The sequence below is a fragment of the Hyaena hyaena genome, unplaced genomic scaffold, assembly GCF_003009895.1.
Source record: "Hyaena hyaena isolate Hyena2069 unplaced genomic scaffold, ASM300989v1 scaffold_744, whole genome shotgun sequence".
Taxonomy (NCBI): Eukaryota; Metazoa; Chordata; class Mammalia; order Carnivora; family Hyaenidae; genus Hyaena; species Hyaena hyaena.
The window spans coordinates 470,446-486,312 of record NW_024081366.1 but is presented as its reverse complement, the minus strand read 5'-3'; the positions used below and the strand labels follow the sequence as shown (position 1 = coordinate 486,312).

The window sequence follows — 15,867 nt, the reverse complement described above, 5'->3', positions numbered from 1 at the left end:
TGCCGAGACATGGATTTGTAAGACCTCTTTGGCAGATCTAGGATTTTCAAAGACAAGGATATGGAAGGCAGTGGTTGGCAGTGGTTAGAGTTACCTTAAATTCCGCATGTTCTTTTTACATTAGAATCCCAGACCTTGCTCTTTGGGTTGTTCTTTACAGAAAGGATGATAGCTCTTCCAGAAGGAGGGCATAGCTGTCTAATGATCTAAGCCCTTCCCCTAATCATAATAATAGTAGCTAACATTTAATGAGCTACTTATTATATGTCAGGCACTATGCTAAGCATTTTTATATGGACTTCACCCTTTGATCCTGACTGCAACCCTGTGAGGTAGGTATCCTTATTCCTGTCTTCACTGGGGGAAATTGCCAGGGTTACCCAGCTTGATATGGGATCTGGAAAGTACAGTAACAACCTGCTGCAACAAAATTAAGATTCACTTGAAAAGTAAATAGAAGTATGCTGTCTGTATTGAGGGGATATTCTTTAAATAACTTTGTGATTGATAGACCGTGTGTAGGAAAATTTAGTTGACACCCAGGAACACGTACATTATACAAAGAGAAGTGTGCCAGTATACTGAAATTGAGTTTTATCAGGTTTTTTCAACTTAAATTCTCCAACTTGCCCACACTTATAGATAACACTCCTACCCCCTTTTAACCATACTTCCCTTTTGGCTAAGAAAGTATGCCTGTCTCATACATACCATAAAGGCAAATGTGGATGATCCAATTTTCTTAAGAACACTGGTTTGTTGAATTATATTTTCTGTCTGATAAAACCCTTCTTCAGTAGAGATAGTTGCAGAATTCCTGAGTAAGAATAATTATTGACAGATTTCTCCAGTGAACTTTATTAGGCAGATTGGAGGAAACTGGCTGGTCAAGAGTGGCCAGAGAAGACCAAAGGAAGAAGCAGTATTTTTGGACAGGAAAGACAGAGTACTGGCTTGGGCACACAGGAGATCTGGATTTTAAGAATAGCTCTGTCAGTGATCAGCTGTACAGTCTTGGCACTTAACCTCTCTGTACCCCAAACTCTTCATCTGTTTAACAACTAAGGTTGGATTAGAGGCTCTGTCTCAGTCAAAACTCTGTCAAAGACCTACAAGGTGCCTTGAGTGGTTCTTTTGGAGATAGGCCATGTGTAATGCATAATAGCAAATGATGCAATCTTAGTGTCAGACCCTCTAGATCAGGTTGTAAAACTGATCATTCTGTGAAAAGTTTCTATCCTTCAGATACAAGTATGGAATATTGGCTTGGAAGTTAAGAGCATGAGTTATGGAGTTGGACCTTAGTTTGAAAACCAGTTCTGCCACTTCCTAATGGGTGCCATGGGACAAATGATTTGACCTCCCTAAACATTAGTTTCTGCTTCTGTAAGATGATGTAATAAATACTACCAACCTCATAGGCTTGTGAAGATGAAAGACAATAGTATGTAAACACTTAGCCCCGCACCTGGTAAAGTAGAAGTACTCAGTCATCCATGTCTGCTACAACTATTGGTGTGCTTATTTCTACCAATGTAATTGCTTATTACTACCAATGTAATTCTCTTGACTTGGGCATGGCTACACTTCTGCACTTTTTCTGGATATAGCTTTCTCTTTCTGCATGGAGTTTGAGAAAAGCATAAGTAGATCTTTCTGGCCTAATGCCAGCTCTAGAGTCAGACCTGGATTTAAATCCCTGCTCTGCTTCTTACAGGATTTGAGACCTTGGGCAAGTTGTTTAGCTTTTCTGCTCCTTAGTTCCCTAATTTGGAAAATGTAGGTAAGGTGTACTGCCTACCCCTAAGGGTTGTTGTGAATAAGATATGAATGTGAAGAACTTAGGCCTATGCCTAAGGCCTGACATCCAGAAGTCTCTCAATAAATGGTAGCTGAGATACTGATGGTGAAAGTAATAGTTGTAGTAATAGCAAATACTACCACTACCCACCATGGGATGGAGGGTTGATTGTGTTCAAACTCATACAGTTTTTGCATACCTAACCACAGGATTGGGAGAGGCAGTAATTGTTCCTGGTGGGATAGCAAGGGAATTGCTTCCAGGCTTCACAGACCATGTCAGGGAATTTAAAACCAACTTGTTTTCGGACGCATGACTGAAAATGATTCAGTAGGGCATAATTCTCAGCAAAAAAGTTCTATTTATTTCTGCCAGTCCCCTTACATCCAAGAACCTTAGGAGAAAAATGTAATCACAAAATGACCCTCCACTTCTAAGGCTCGATTTTAGTTGGTCACCCATGACATGTACATAGGGTTCATGAGGAGCATTTGGGTGCAAAGACCTATAGCCTCTGTTCTTCTTTGCCAAGGTCATCTTCATTCTCAAATGGATGTCACCTAACTTTTTTAAGCCTCTCCACAGGTACAAGCTTCATTTGATGGCTAGAACGTAGATGTACAGGAACAATGGGAATCCTCAGGGATATGATGTTAGATAGGTGGACTTGTAGGGGGACTTTAGAGGTATTAGCAAGTAGAAATGAAAAAACTGAGCAGTACTAACGGTTCTAGAGATGAGCCCATTTGCTGAGGGAGGAATATGAGATGGTTTTTTTTTTTTTTTTGGATTTCCCTCCATTTTTCTCTTTAGTACCCTGTTAAAAGTCTAATAATAGAAAGAAAGCAGCCAGTCAGTGCAAGTGAAACTAAACACCAGGTTTCCTGTCCTTCCCAGATCACTCCTGGTTGGGAGGGTGTTGGCCCTTACACACAAGGGGGTGTAAGACTGCTCCCCTCCAGGCACCTGCCCTCAGCCCCTGGCCTCATAATTTCTCTCAGTCTTGCTCTCTCCCCTTTCCCCTTCATATAAGGAATACTAACCACAGGATCCAAAGGCAGCTTCACAGGGATTTTCCAGTAACATCTCCTCTGCGTCCCAGGTATCCAGGGTTTTTTTTTGCCCTGGGTTCTGAGGTTATAAAAATGAAAAGTTTATTTCAGTTTTGGACCAAGATTTAGGGGTAGTTTCTGACATCTCAAAAAACACTTCCTCTGCTCTTCTACCAGATTTCTCCCAGTCAAATCTCACCCTCACCCCCATCCCCAAAGCAGTGCCTCTCTCTTCCTCAGTGATCCTGGCCAAGTCTAGGCCCCTCCACATAACAACCCAAGACTCTGGGGTGGCTTGAAGGGCTAGATACCCTGGAAAGCAGGGGTGACATAATATTGACAGTTGACCATCATGGACAATGGAGTCCCAAGGAACATTGAGAAGGAGTAGCCATTAACAGCAATGGACCTTCGAGGCCTCATACCTTTTTTTTTTTTAATACCTTTATTGTATTCGGAGACATTGTAAATGCTTATTATAAAAACTAGAATTTCCAAGAAAGCAAAAATTCAAAGAAAGTCCCCTAGGCCTTTTACTTCTCAAAATCACCTAGTATTTCACCCCTAGAGCAAATCACTGCTGATGTTTCGGTGATATCCCTCCATATATTCTGTGCATGTATATACATCATGCTAAACATGCTAGACTCTGATTTACCATTTTCTCTAACGAAATATCAGGCTGTAGAAAACTTTCCATGTCAGTAATATAAGTCAACATTATCCCTTTTAATGTCTGCATCATATTCCGTTGTATGAATGCATCATAATTTATTTAGTCATTCCCCATTATTAGCCCTTTGCTTGTTTCCAACTTTTAGCTATTGTACACACTGTTGGGTTTCCACATTTCTAAAGTTCTTAATATGTATATACACATATTGAGAGAGGGAGAGCAGGAGAGAGACAGACAACCAATTTGTACTTACACCACTGGAAATCATAACCTTTAAGATAACCTGATAGCCATGCAAACAAAAATCTTGTGTCAGCCAGTGCTGGAGTGCTGGGGCATCATACTGGCTACCAGATGATGGTCTCCAAGCACTCTCCCTGTACTTCATCAACTTCTTCTAACCACTAACCATAGTATGAGAAAAGAGTTTCAGACTCAAAATAGGAATATTCTTGTATAAATTGTGAGAGAAGGATATATCTTTTCTGACTAACTACTGGTCCAGGATTACCTTCAAAATGATCATCATCAATGCATGGAGCTGGTGTCTGCAATTCATCACTTTGATTGTCACAAAGCTCAGTAGTGTTCTGAGTTCTGTTTCCCTCGGAACATTCACCTTCCTCCATGGGTTCATCTAAAGCAAATGTTACTGATATGTTCTTTTTAGGCCTTAATCTTAAACCTTCTTTCTGTACAACAAGAAAATGGAGGGTAAAATGTCACCTTATGCTCTGATAGTTCAGGGATCGGTCTCTGGGGCAGTAGCATTTAAAGAGCCCTTTACCTGTAGGATTGGCTTTAGGGGCCTAGCTTCCACTGAGCATTGTCCTAGATAATGTCTTTTTAATTTCAACATTCCCATCCTGGTAGTGAAGCTGGGGAAGACAGAAAAAAAAAAAGCAATAATGGAAACAGACACACTTCAAACTCCTTAATTGAATGCAGCTATTTCTCCATTTGTGTCATATGCTTTTGGAGATTAAAAGAAGGAAAGGACAGAGCAAGAGGACTTTTTGGCCTTTTATTCCTCAAAACCTTAATCAACTCCTATTTCTTTTTTTTCCCTTTGTGTTCTTTTCCATATTCCTGTTCTCTCTCATCTTTTCTTATTATTGGGAGGATCAGAGAACTGAAAGCAGAGACTGTGGGGTGGCTCCAAGACTTTCAGACATAGAAGGTTTCCAATAGGTTTCTTAAGTGGCTCCTGCTCCTTTTCTCCTCTGTGTGGCCAACCAGGCAACAGAAAAGCTCTAGTCTCTAGTCCTGATAGACTGGCTTTACCCTCATACAACTCATCCCACAAACATGATCACTCAAGTTGTGCTGAAGAGAGGGTATACCTCACAGTGTTGGAATGTTTGTAGTCATTGGGCCCCATTTGGGCCAGTGGATCTTGAGACACTTGCTCAACACTGCACAGAATCCAAACACCACCCAGAAGTCCCTGCATATGTTGAAGATGGACTCCTGCATCTGTTTTTATCAGTACACCTAATAGAGGCAGCTCAGTACCTGTCTGATGAGGATCTTCCCCCAGAGCCTCTGGTGCCCTTGGAGGATGGGATGCTTGAGGGGAGTGGCCTTTGGCAAGTACACAGCTCTTCATATTTATCCCCAATGGCAGCTAATAGCCAGCGCAGCCCTTCAATTATGGGCTGATGGTTCTTTCTTTGGAGGTTTTTGATGGCTGAACAGGGTTCCTGTGATAAAAAGAGAAGAGAAAGCTGTAACTCAGGACCCTGGAACCCTTGAGGTCCAAAGTCCCAATTATTCTCAGCCAAGAGCAGAGTTACACGTAAGCTCTTCTCTGTCTAGAGAGGCTCTAGGACTTCCTAGGAGAGACTTAACACTCACTCCTGGGAAAGTAAATGAAAGACAAAAAGTTAAGGTCTTTTAATAAATCATGGTATAATGTCCTGGATGTCTGACCTTGGGCAAGTCACTTATAATCTCTGAGCCTTGGCGTTCTTATCCATAAAATGAGAATATTGAAACTTCTAATTGTAAAGAGGTATTTTGAGGTCCTAATGAGAAAACAGGTGTGAAAGTGTTATAAGAATGTGTTATTTTCTGTCACTGTTGAGTCAGAAATCATCATTGAAGATGCTGCCTGTGGGGGAGGCTCTGCCTCAGATTCAGCATATGGGGGGTGATTATGGAATGGGCCAAGAAATACATCAACTGGGCTCAAGAGGGTGAGGGAGGGGAAGAATGGCATGAGTAAATACTTACCACTCGGCACAGGGACTTGTTATCATTCACTAGCCCTTCTAGGAGTAGATATTCAATAATATCACAGGGTAGGAGGGCATCCTTCTTGTCCTGTTTGTTTGCCATGCTAGAGCAGGGCATAGGAGAGAAGGAGGGAGGAGAAGAGGAAGAGTGTAACATAAATAGAGGCCAAGGGCAAGCAAAGAAAGGAAAGAGGAGGAGAATCAGTTCTAGTACAACTGCTACATATTCAGGAACTAGCTTCAAAGACATAACCAATGAGATGAGGCAGAAATTTTTCTAGCCAACTCTCAATGGAGGAAAGAAGAGCACAAATAATTTTAATTCAAGATAATTCCCTGATCTCATTTCTCCCTTCCTCTACACTATGCCACAAAACTTTAATTAGAATTGCTAACCAGGATATGAAGAGATTTGGAATTTTTACACACTCTCCCAATCTCTGTTCATACTTGAATTGGGGGTGCTAATGAGGAATGAAAAAGGCAAAAAGGGAGTGCGGGAGGAGTGAGGACTGATGGGCCACCTGAATTATCACCTTGGAATGAGTGCTAGTTACATAACTCTTGGGTAGTTAGCCAAGGGAAGAGTCCATTGGCATCAATTATACAAAATTAGGGTTGTTTTCTGCCTCCCTCTCAGGGTCAGAAACCGAAGCCAGAAAAGAAGCAAATTCAGGAAGGCAGTCTTCCAGGAGAGTTGAGGAAAGGAGATGGAATATCCAGATATTACTCTCCATTTCCCTTTGACATTTGCCTTCAGAATTACCTTTCTACAGTTAGGTAACATGTTTCCCCATGGCAATATGTGGTAGAAAGTGGCTCTTAAAAACAACCCCCAGAGGACTGGCCCACTCCCCCTCACTGAACCATACCCAGTTGGGTATGACAAAGGGACCACCCTTCCTCTATCTACTCTTCGCAAGGTATAAAATGGGAAGGGGAAATTGGTCACAAAAGCAGAGTCTTACAGTAGGATAGGTTTCCCTGCCACTCTTTTATCAGACAGCAGACGAGTTAAGATGATCTTCACTTCCTGCATGCGTCCCAAGTCACTGGAATCCAGGACAAAAACAAGTCCGTGCGCCTGTGCATAGTAGTTTGGCCAGGTTTCTCGGCCCTTCATGTCTCCACTCAGGTCATAGATGGAAACTTCATACTCATCCAGTAAGAGTGTAGTCAATTCAGATTTCATAGAATTCTCCATCCTACTGGGAAGCACTATGCATAGGAGAAGAGAGGAAATGCAACCACAAAGCAGGGGAATCGAATTAGATGTGACAAATTGTTAAGCAGAGATCTGAAGCTTGACCAGAGCCTGCCCTGAGGAATCCCGCTGGGGCATCCTGCCATTCTGCTCACACTCACGGATTCATCTTCCTAAACCAGCACTTGGTCATGCTACCCTTTCCTGGCTCAGTAACCTCCGGTGAGTGCCCACTGCTCCCAGGATAGAATACCCACTCCTTTGCCACCTAACCTGCCAGACTTGACTGGTGTCCACAGTGCTCCTGGTACACACCCAGTTTCTTCCTCTTTCTGCACCTTGGCTCATGTTCTCCCCCCAGCCCCCACCCCCGCACTCCATAAGAATTTCACGCTCTGTCTTGCCATGGGCCTTCACAAGATGCTATTTCCACTTCTTAGAACACTCTTCTACTACTCTTTGTTTGGTTAATGCCTTTTAAAAAACATATCAATTTAGGGGCACCTGGGTGGCTTAGTCAGTTAAGCCTCCGACTTTGGCTCAGATCGTGATCTCACAGTTCGTGGGTTTGAGCCCCATGTCAGGCTCTGTACTGACAGCTCAGAGCCTGGAGCCTATTTCAGATACTGTGTCTCCCTCTCTCTCTGACTCTCCCCCACTCATGTTCTGTCTCTGTCTCTCAAAAAATAAACATTAAAACTATTAAAAATAAATAAACAAATAAAATGTCAGTTTAGGGGCACCTGGGTGGTTCAGTCTGTTAAGCATTTGACTTGGGTTCAGGTTATCATATGACAGTTTATGAGTTCAAGCCCCACATCAGGCTCTCGGCTGTCAGCACAGAGCCCACTTTGGATCCTCTCTCTCTCTCTCTTTCTCTGCCACTACCCTGCTTGCACTCTGTCTCTCTCAAAATAAGTAAATAAACATAGTTTTTCCCCCTTTTATATCAATTTAGATCTTGTTTCCTCTAGAAAGTTCCCCTAACTCACACCACCATCCCCCAGTGTGGACAGGTACCTTTCTTCTGGACTTACCACTCTCACAGCTCATATTAGTGTTAGAAACATTATGATTTTGTTATCTGAGTTATAAACTACAACAGGACAGGAACCCTTTCAGTTTTGTTCACCATTATACTCATGATGCTGAGCACAGAAGTTGGGATACAGCTGGCACCAATAAATATTTGTTCCATGGATTTTGATGAATGAATGAATGAATGAGTAAATGAACAAGAGGTCCTTCTCTCCAACTCATTCTTCAAGGTCCAGCTCAAGTAGCACTTTCTTTAGGAAGGCTCTCTGACCTATTCAGCTCTCACTTCTCTCTCTTATTGAGAACATGGTCTATTAAACTGGTTCTTTTTTAATGTTTATTTATTTTTGAGAGACAGACAGACTGCAAGCAGGGAAGGGGCAGAGAATCTGAAGCAGGCTCCAGGCTCTGAGCTGTCAGCTCAGAGCCCAATGCAGAGCTCGAACTCATGAATGGTGAGGTCATGACCTAAGCCAAAGTTGGATGCTTAACTGACTGAGCCACCCAGGTGCCCGTAAACTGGTTTGTAACCTCATTCTATGCATGTCCTGTGTCATGGAGGGGCTCTGCATTACCTTACATACAGTAGGTGTTCAACACATGTTTATGGCTGTTACTGTGGATACAAGTATGAAGTTCTCTTCCTCATATCTCCTCCAAGAAATCATTCCTAACTCAGACACATTTACCATTTCCAGACTATGGCCAGAGCATAGTATCCCATAGGGCATCCATACCGCTTTCAGCTCTCAGAGAAATGCAGTTTAAAATGACAGTCTTTAGGGGCGCCTGGATGGCTTAGTCGGTTAAGCATCCGACTTTCGCTTAGGTCATGATCTCGCGGTTTGTGGGTTCGAGCCCCGCATCGGGCTCTGTGCTGACTGCCAGCTCAGAGCCTGGAGCCTGTTTCAGAATCTGTATCTCCCTCTCTCTGACCCTCCCCTGTTCACGCTGTCTCTCTCTATCCTAGAAATAAATAAAAATATTTTTTAAAAAATAAATAAATAATTAAAAATAAATAAATAAAATGACAGTCTTTATACACATTTCAGTCTTTTGAATTTTTTTTAGCATTTATTCAGTTTTTGAGAGACAGAGCATGAGTGCGGAGGGGCAGAGAGAGAGGGAGACACAGAATCTGAAACAGGCTCTGAGCTGTCAGCACAGAGCCCGGTGTGGGGCTCGAACCCACAAACCGTGAGATCATGACCTGAGCTGAAGTCGGATGCTTAACCGACTGAGCCACCCAGGCACCTCCACATTTCAGTCTTTTTAACTGACATGGCAGTCCTGGCCTAGCTCTCTCCCCTCATTAGTAGTAAAATTATAGATTCTCTACATTCATAGTTGGGAGTTCTAACGCCAAAATCAGTAACTTATTTATATATAGCCTTAGATCTACCTGTGACATTTTTCCATGGGATTGCCCAAATGAGTCATTTAGCTGAGAAGTTAGATGCTTTCAGATCTTTGGAAATGTATGATTATACACACATTTACATTTATATGTGTATGTATATATGTGTGTATATATTATTATCATTACACTTTAATGTGATCTTACAACTCCTGTTTTCATGTTTGTCAATTATCTTTTTAATTATAGTTTTCAGATAACATAGTTTTCAGTTACAACTTTGGTGTAATATTTGCTATGTCTGTATTACACTACTTAAAAATAATGAGTGAATAGGTTGAAACTCTAAAGGTAATTTTCAAATCTTGTTTCCTGCATCCAGACAAGCTTTGTATTATTTTTTCCCTGTCAGAGAAAAGCATTTCCCCTAGGGTTTTTTTTTCCTTCTTTTACTTGAAAACTTACCAATTCCTTCAGTAATGCAATGTATTGTTGGGGAACTTTACAAGCCATGAGAAGTTGTTCCCTGATAATTTACATTTCTCTTATTTTTCACTATTAATTTAATAAACCCCCTGAGTAAAAGTACTGAGTGTACTTCATCTCTATATCCCTAGCAGAGTATTTCATAAAGCATAGTCTGGGGACTGTCTGCTTCAGGGTTACATGGGGGTGATTGTTAAATTCTACTTTATACCAAATGAATCAGAACCTCTGTGTTTGGGACCCAGGTATTTGTATGTTTAACAACCTCCTATAGTTAAGAAAAGCCCCAGGTGATTTTTCTGCACTTCAAAGCTTGAGACCCACTGCCCTAGAGAGCAATGAAACTCATGCCTGTTCTGTCTCAGCATCATCTGGTGCACATGTTAAGATTTTGAATCTGTGGGGGTGCCTGGGTGGCTCAGTCAGTTAAACGTCCAACTTCGGCTCAGGTCATGATCTCACGGTTTGTGAGTTCGGGCCCCGCATTGGGCTCTGTGCTGACAGCTCAGAGCCTGGAGCCTGCTTTGGATTCTGTGTCTCCTCTCTCTGCCCCTCCCCCATTTGTGCTCTGTCTCACTCTGTCTCTCAAAAATAAATAAATGTAAAAAAAAATTTTTTTAAAGATTTTGAATCTGTGGTCCCACCCAAACCAAAGTATCTGAACCTCGAGGCACCTGGGTCAATAGGTATGCAATCTCTCCAGGTGCTTCTGAGTTTTGGCTCTCGGTACTCACTATGCTCCATGATCTCCTGTGGAGCTTTTAAAACCTAGGATGCTAGGCCTTATTCTTTGAAGATTTGAAGCCATAGATCTGGGGTGAGGCTTAATAATCTTTGTTTTTTTAAAGCTCCCCAGTTGACTGAATGTATAATAATACGTTATATCATATCATATCATGTATTATATATAATGATGTATAATGATAATAATGGCTTATGTCCCAAAATATTTTATAGCTGGAATCATCAAATGTTCACACAAGTTATGCCTTGTAGAATGGAATTTCTTTCTGAGGCTGTTGTCTTTGTTCTAACAATCATAAGTATTTGCAGGAGCAGGTGAAGCAAGCTATTGCATTTTGGATACAGAGCAACAACTAGATTGACTTTGGTTGTCCTGCATGGACAGAGATGGCCTGAGACATTCCTCACAATATGTGATCAGGAGCACTTTGCTTCTTGACCATTAAAAACTATTCTTTGAGGGACACCTGGGTGGCTTAGTCAGTTAAGCGTCCGACTTTGGCTCAGGTCATAATCTCACGGTTCGTGGGTTCAAGCCCTGCGTTGGGCTCTGTGCTGACAGCTAGCTCAGAGCCTGGAGCCTGTTTCAGATTCTGTGTCTCCCTCTCTCTCTGAACCCTCTCTGCTTATGCTTGCTCTCTCTCTCACTCTCTCTCTCTATTTCTCAGAAATTAAAAAAAAAACCTATTCTTTGAATGAAGTTACAACCATAAGCCTTATTGGTTTATGAATCAGCCCCCAAGTTAGTCACCAGCCACAAGGCAAGTTATACAGTAACACATTAAATAGACTACAGGCTTTTTCCTCTAGGAATTAGAATGAAAAGCAGGCACTGTTCTCACAGACAAAATAGGACATGGCTAATTGCAGATGAATGCTTCCCAAACCTGGCTGGGCATCAGAAACACCTGGGGAGTTTTTAAAAGATAGATTCCCAGGCCCCACCCAGAGTGGATGGGAATATAGAGGTGGGGCTGATTTGGGGCTCTGAAAATTATCCCCACTTTTATCAGTAATCTTGTGATTTATCGTGGCTCCTTGATTTTCCTGCTACTGTTTACCTTTTTTCCATTTTTCTGCCTATCAGAGAGTTGAGAGAGGCAGAGAGTCAAGTTTGCTGCCTATTAGGGGAAAGATCGGGGAATAGAGAAGTTGTAAAGAGGCAATATGTTGCCTGGGGAGAATGGTGGAATGGGGAAAAACATTCATTCCATAAATATTTATTGAGTGCCTGCCTAAGGGTACTAAAAGTGCAGACTAAAGATACAGAGCTGAAAAGATCCATTACATCTCAAGGGGCTCAGTCTAGGGGATGGACTTGCTGTTGTATAGTGATGTGTCTTAAGTGCATGCTAGAGGCACAGAATAGACTGGGACCTGAGGAAGGAGATGCTGAGCTTTAGGGATTGCCCAGCTTGAGCCTGGGTCAAGCTTAAGCTTGTGTCTCAGGGCATTTGATTAAGCAGTTAGGTATTGGAGTGAATGAATTGCTAGGTAATGAGACAACATGTAAGAGTATGGGCATGTGAACTTGAATGGTATGATCACAGAGGAATGGCAAATAATTGTTTTAGCTCTATCAGAGGGCATATGCAAAGAGCATGAAAAATGAAATTGGAGGAGAAATCAGGGACAAAATTGCAGAGGACCTTGTATGCTGCTAAGGAATTTAAATTTTGTTTTGATGACATTGGAGAGGCATTGAATGGTTTTGAAGAGGGAAGTTCCATGATCAGAGTTTTGCATTAGGTCCTTCTGGCACCTGTGTGTATTGAATACTGGGGGTGAGGGACAACTAGAGATGGAAAACTCAGCCAGAAGGCAGTTACTCTGGTCCAAGGAAATTGATGCAGGCTTCAAGTAGACAAGTGGTAGAGGAGTCAGGTTAGCCCCTTTCTGTATCTTGCTGAGAGCCCAGGTTACATAAAGCTCAGCCACATCATCACTCCTCTTCTTTTATTTAATAAACATCAATGGAGGGAATCCTATGCTAGGCTCCCTGACTGAGGTTAGCAGTTAGATGGGTCTTCACAACTAGAATAGTAGCTTCCTGAAATTCTATGTAACTGCTTCTTGAAGTGTCAAGGTATTAAACTGGAGATCTGGTATTAAACTTGCATGTCTCTGAACTGACAACATTTTTGAAGCTCCAACCTTCTCTATTAACTGTCACAAAGAGTTTCATGTTATTAAACTTACTCATCATCCCACTTTTCTCTCTTATCTAGAACAAATTCCACTTTAACTGAGTTCTGAAACTAGACACTTTCAAACATTCTATCCTTTGTAATTACTGCAGTACTTAACATAGTTTGAGCTCATTCACACTGACACTATGAGAGGATCTTCAATTAGGATATCTTGTAAAGGAAGAGGTGACAGACATTACATAAACAGGCTGATAATACCCAAGGTGAGGAGCGTGTGTGTGGGAAGTGTTTATCTTCAAAAGAGCAAAAGAAGGAACCTGAGGGCCATGAAGAAAGACTAGGAAGGAATAGTTATTTCATTGGCCTCTGGGGCCTATGGGAGACCTAAACTAGTATCTAATGCTCTTAATTCCTTACGTCTTTGGAAAGCCTCCACAAGAACGGTTTTGCCTGAGTTGTCCAATCCAATGATAATGATTGTTACATTCCTGGAAATGGAAAAGAAAAATGAGCCAAAACCTTAAAAAGCACTGTTTGTTCTCAGGATAAAGAAAGAATTCTACTCTTCCTTGACATCTGAGGCTCTGCCTATAGTAGTCCCAATGCATTACCAAAAAAAGCAAACCCAAGGTGGTATAAAGTGGTATGGAAACCCCTTCCTAACGTCTCTAAGGATACTTTTCTTCCCTGATTTACTTGCCTGGTAGAATTGGCCATCCTCTCGCAACCTTGCCTCCAATCTTGCAGATGTTGCTTAATCATGTTCCTTCATAATATATATCATGAAGATTTGTCCCTTGAGGGACTAGGGGCAGATATGTTGGAGGAAATGGTTGCATAGGTCTAGAGAAATAATTGCAAAATTACCTTCGTGTCTCTTGAGGCGTCTTTAGCCGAGACCAGCAGGAGGTCAGTAGCCGGAACATGATTCAGTTTGGTTCTTTAATATTAAGTGAAACAAGTAAATGAAAAATAAGCCCCATTATTAGCACTGAACCTAGGTCAGCTTATGAGTACACAGTTGCTGATAAATAAAGTTTGCAGTCAGAAGTCCCTAACTTCATTCTATCCAATCTTGTCTATAGATATCATAGAGGGAGAAACTGGTTATTCTCAACTCTACTGATAGGTATCTGCAAAGTGAGGGGATTTCTTATTAAAGCAACCCACCATGGGCATGATACCATCAGCTGTGGCCTATTTTTTTCAGTCATAGTTCATATCTGTTAGGAATATCTTCATTCAATCCTGGATGGGGATTGGGTATGCACTGATGCCTTGGAGAAGAATCAGATTAGATTTCAAGTAGGACCTATTGGGGGACCTAGTCTAAGTAACAGTAGTACATTGGGCTTGGTTCTCTTATTGCTTCTGCTTCAAAATGTGGGTGTTGGTAACCCAGTCTCATAGATTTCATGCAATTTCTAGTGCTTTAAGAGACCTTGGAGATCGGGGCACCTGGGTGGCTCAGTCGGTTAAGTGACCAACTCTTGATTTGGCTCAGGACATGATCTCATGGTCGTGGGATCAAGCCCCACATTGGGCTCTGTGCTGAGGGTGTAGCCTGCTTGGGATTCCCTCTTTCCCCCTCTCTCTGTCCCTCCCTTGCTCGTGCTCTCTTCCTCAAAATAAATAAATAAACTGAAAAAAAGAGACCTTAGAGATTACCTAGTCTAATAGATTTCAAACATCGGTCCAGATGCCTCACTCTCAAAGATTCCAGAGAGCTGCATAAGCTCCCCAGGTGATTTCAAAGTGCAGCCATATTTGGAAGTCATCGCCTAAATAAAAAGGGCAATTTAGACAATCACTTCAAGGTTTATCCATGTTGTAGCATGTGTTAGTATTTTGTTCCTTTTTATGGTTGAATAATATTCCATTGTGTGGATATACTACATTTTGTTTATCCATTCATCAGTTGATATTGCTTCTACTTTTTGACTCATAGGAGTAATGCTGCTGTAAACATTTGTGTACAAGTTTCTGTATGGGCATATGTTTTCAGCTCTCTTAGGTATATACCTAGGAGTGTAATTACTGAGTCATATGATAACTCTATAGTTAACCTTTTGAGGCAGTGCCAAACTGTTTTCCAAAGTGGCTGAAATATTTTACACTCCCACCAGCACTGCAGGAGGGTTCCAATTTCTCCACATCCTCACCAACACTTGTTGTTGTCTTTTTGTTTATAGCTTTCCTAGTGGGTGTGAAGTGGTTTCTAATTGTGGTTTTGATTTACATTTTCCTAATCACTAATTATACTGGAGTCTAGAGCTGAGGGAAGTGCTGGTTGGGTTAGCAAATACTTCAGATGGGATTTGCTTAGCTATCTAATGAGCACAGTGCAAGTCCAGCTTATCAATGGATAATGTAGCAGGGTACTGCAGAGTCATCCACTATTTTGAAGAATTGTCATTCCCAAATAGAGATTCACACTTCTTGGCATTACTTAGAGTACAGTTTATTCCCTATGAAAGTCACTTGCCTCCCCATAAGGACCTCCTGGAGAATGACTATAGCTTATGCCAAATGAAAGGGAAACCTTATATATGGCCTGTGATCAAATCCAGACTTACTCCTGCTTTGCTCATGAAGCTGATAAGATCTGGAGCCTGAAACACCAGAGCCCAATTGTCTGGGTTCCACGATAGCCATCTCCTTTTGAGATGAGGCCAGTAGCAACTTCATGCCTAGTTCCTGATAATTGGCAGAGCTTCCTAGCTTGATCTCAGGTTCTCTGCGTTTATTAGTGCCACCAAGAAAGGTCAAACTGACATCACCATCACACAAGGTTTTCCTCAAGGACTCACTCTAAAGAAGGATAAATAAATAGGATAACTGAGGAAGAAAACAATTAGACTAAGGGTTCCCAGTCCTTTGTTTCATTTCCAGTATCTCCCCTAGGTATCCTGGGTTGAAATCACCTAAGTTAAACCTCTAGATCTTTTATCTGTAGAATGGAGATAATGATATATTTTGCTTACCTTGAGATGGTTAATTATTTATCTGATTAGAAGTTGGTTCTTTTTGGATGAAAGACATAAGATGTGTAGAGTAATAAAAAGGTATATTGAGCTTTCTAACCTTCTTGCCAGATTAATACAGCTCAGTTGCCTGCTTAT

The 15,867-nt window shown here is 41.6% G+C and overlaps 1 protein-coding gene across 1 annotated transcript; it reads right to left on the bottom strand.

Moving 5' to 3' along the window:
• Nucleotides 1-2,602: 2,602 nt before the first annotated feature.
• ARL13A (ADP ribosylation factor like GTPase 13A) lies at nt 2,603-15,815 on the bottom strand. Its single transcript, XM_039218100.1, has 11 exons — nt 15,730-15,815; nt 14,414-14,526; nt 13,613-13,685; nt 13,163-13,233; nt 6,735-6,984; nt 5,765-5,870; nt 5,045-5,232; nt 4,317-4,407; nt 4,041-4,221; nt 2,845-2,932; nt 2,603-2,629 (listed from the first exon to the last, which is right to left on the bottom strand). The coding sequence occupies exons 3-10, from the start codon at nt 13,669-13,671 to the stop codon at nt 2,865-2,867; spliced, it is 1,014 nt and encodes a 337-aa protein (XP_039074031.1). The 5' UTR covers nt 13,672-13,685; nt 14,414-14,526; nt 15,730-15,815; the 3' UTR covers nt 2,603-2,629; nt 2,845-2,864.
• Nucleotides 15,816-15,867: the final 52 nt, after the last annotated feature.

Excerpts from the sequence above, each read along its gene's own strand:
- ARL13A (XM_039218100.1), bottom strand. The coding sequence starts at position 13,671 with ATGTTCCGGCTACTGACCTCCTGCTGGTCTCGGCTAAAGACGCCTCAA. Across the intron at positions 13,234-13,612 it reads ACGCCTCAAGAGACACGAAG|GAATGTAACAATCATTATCA; the intron begins GTAATTTTGCAA and ends TTCCATTTCCAG. Across the intron at positions 4,408-5,044 it reads GGAAGATCCTCATCAGACAG|CTTCACTACCAGGATGGGAA; the intron begins GTACTGAGCTGC and ends TGTCTTCCCCAG.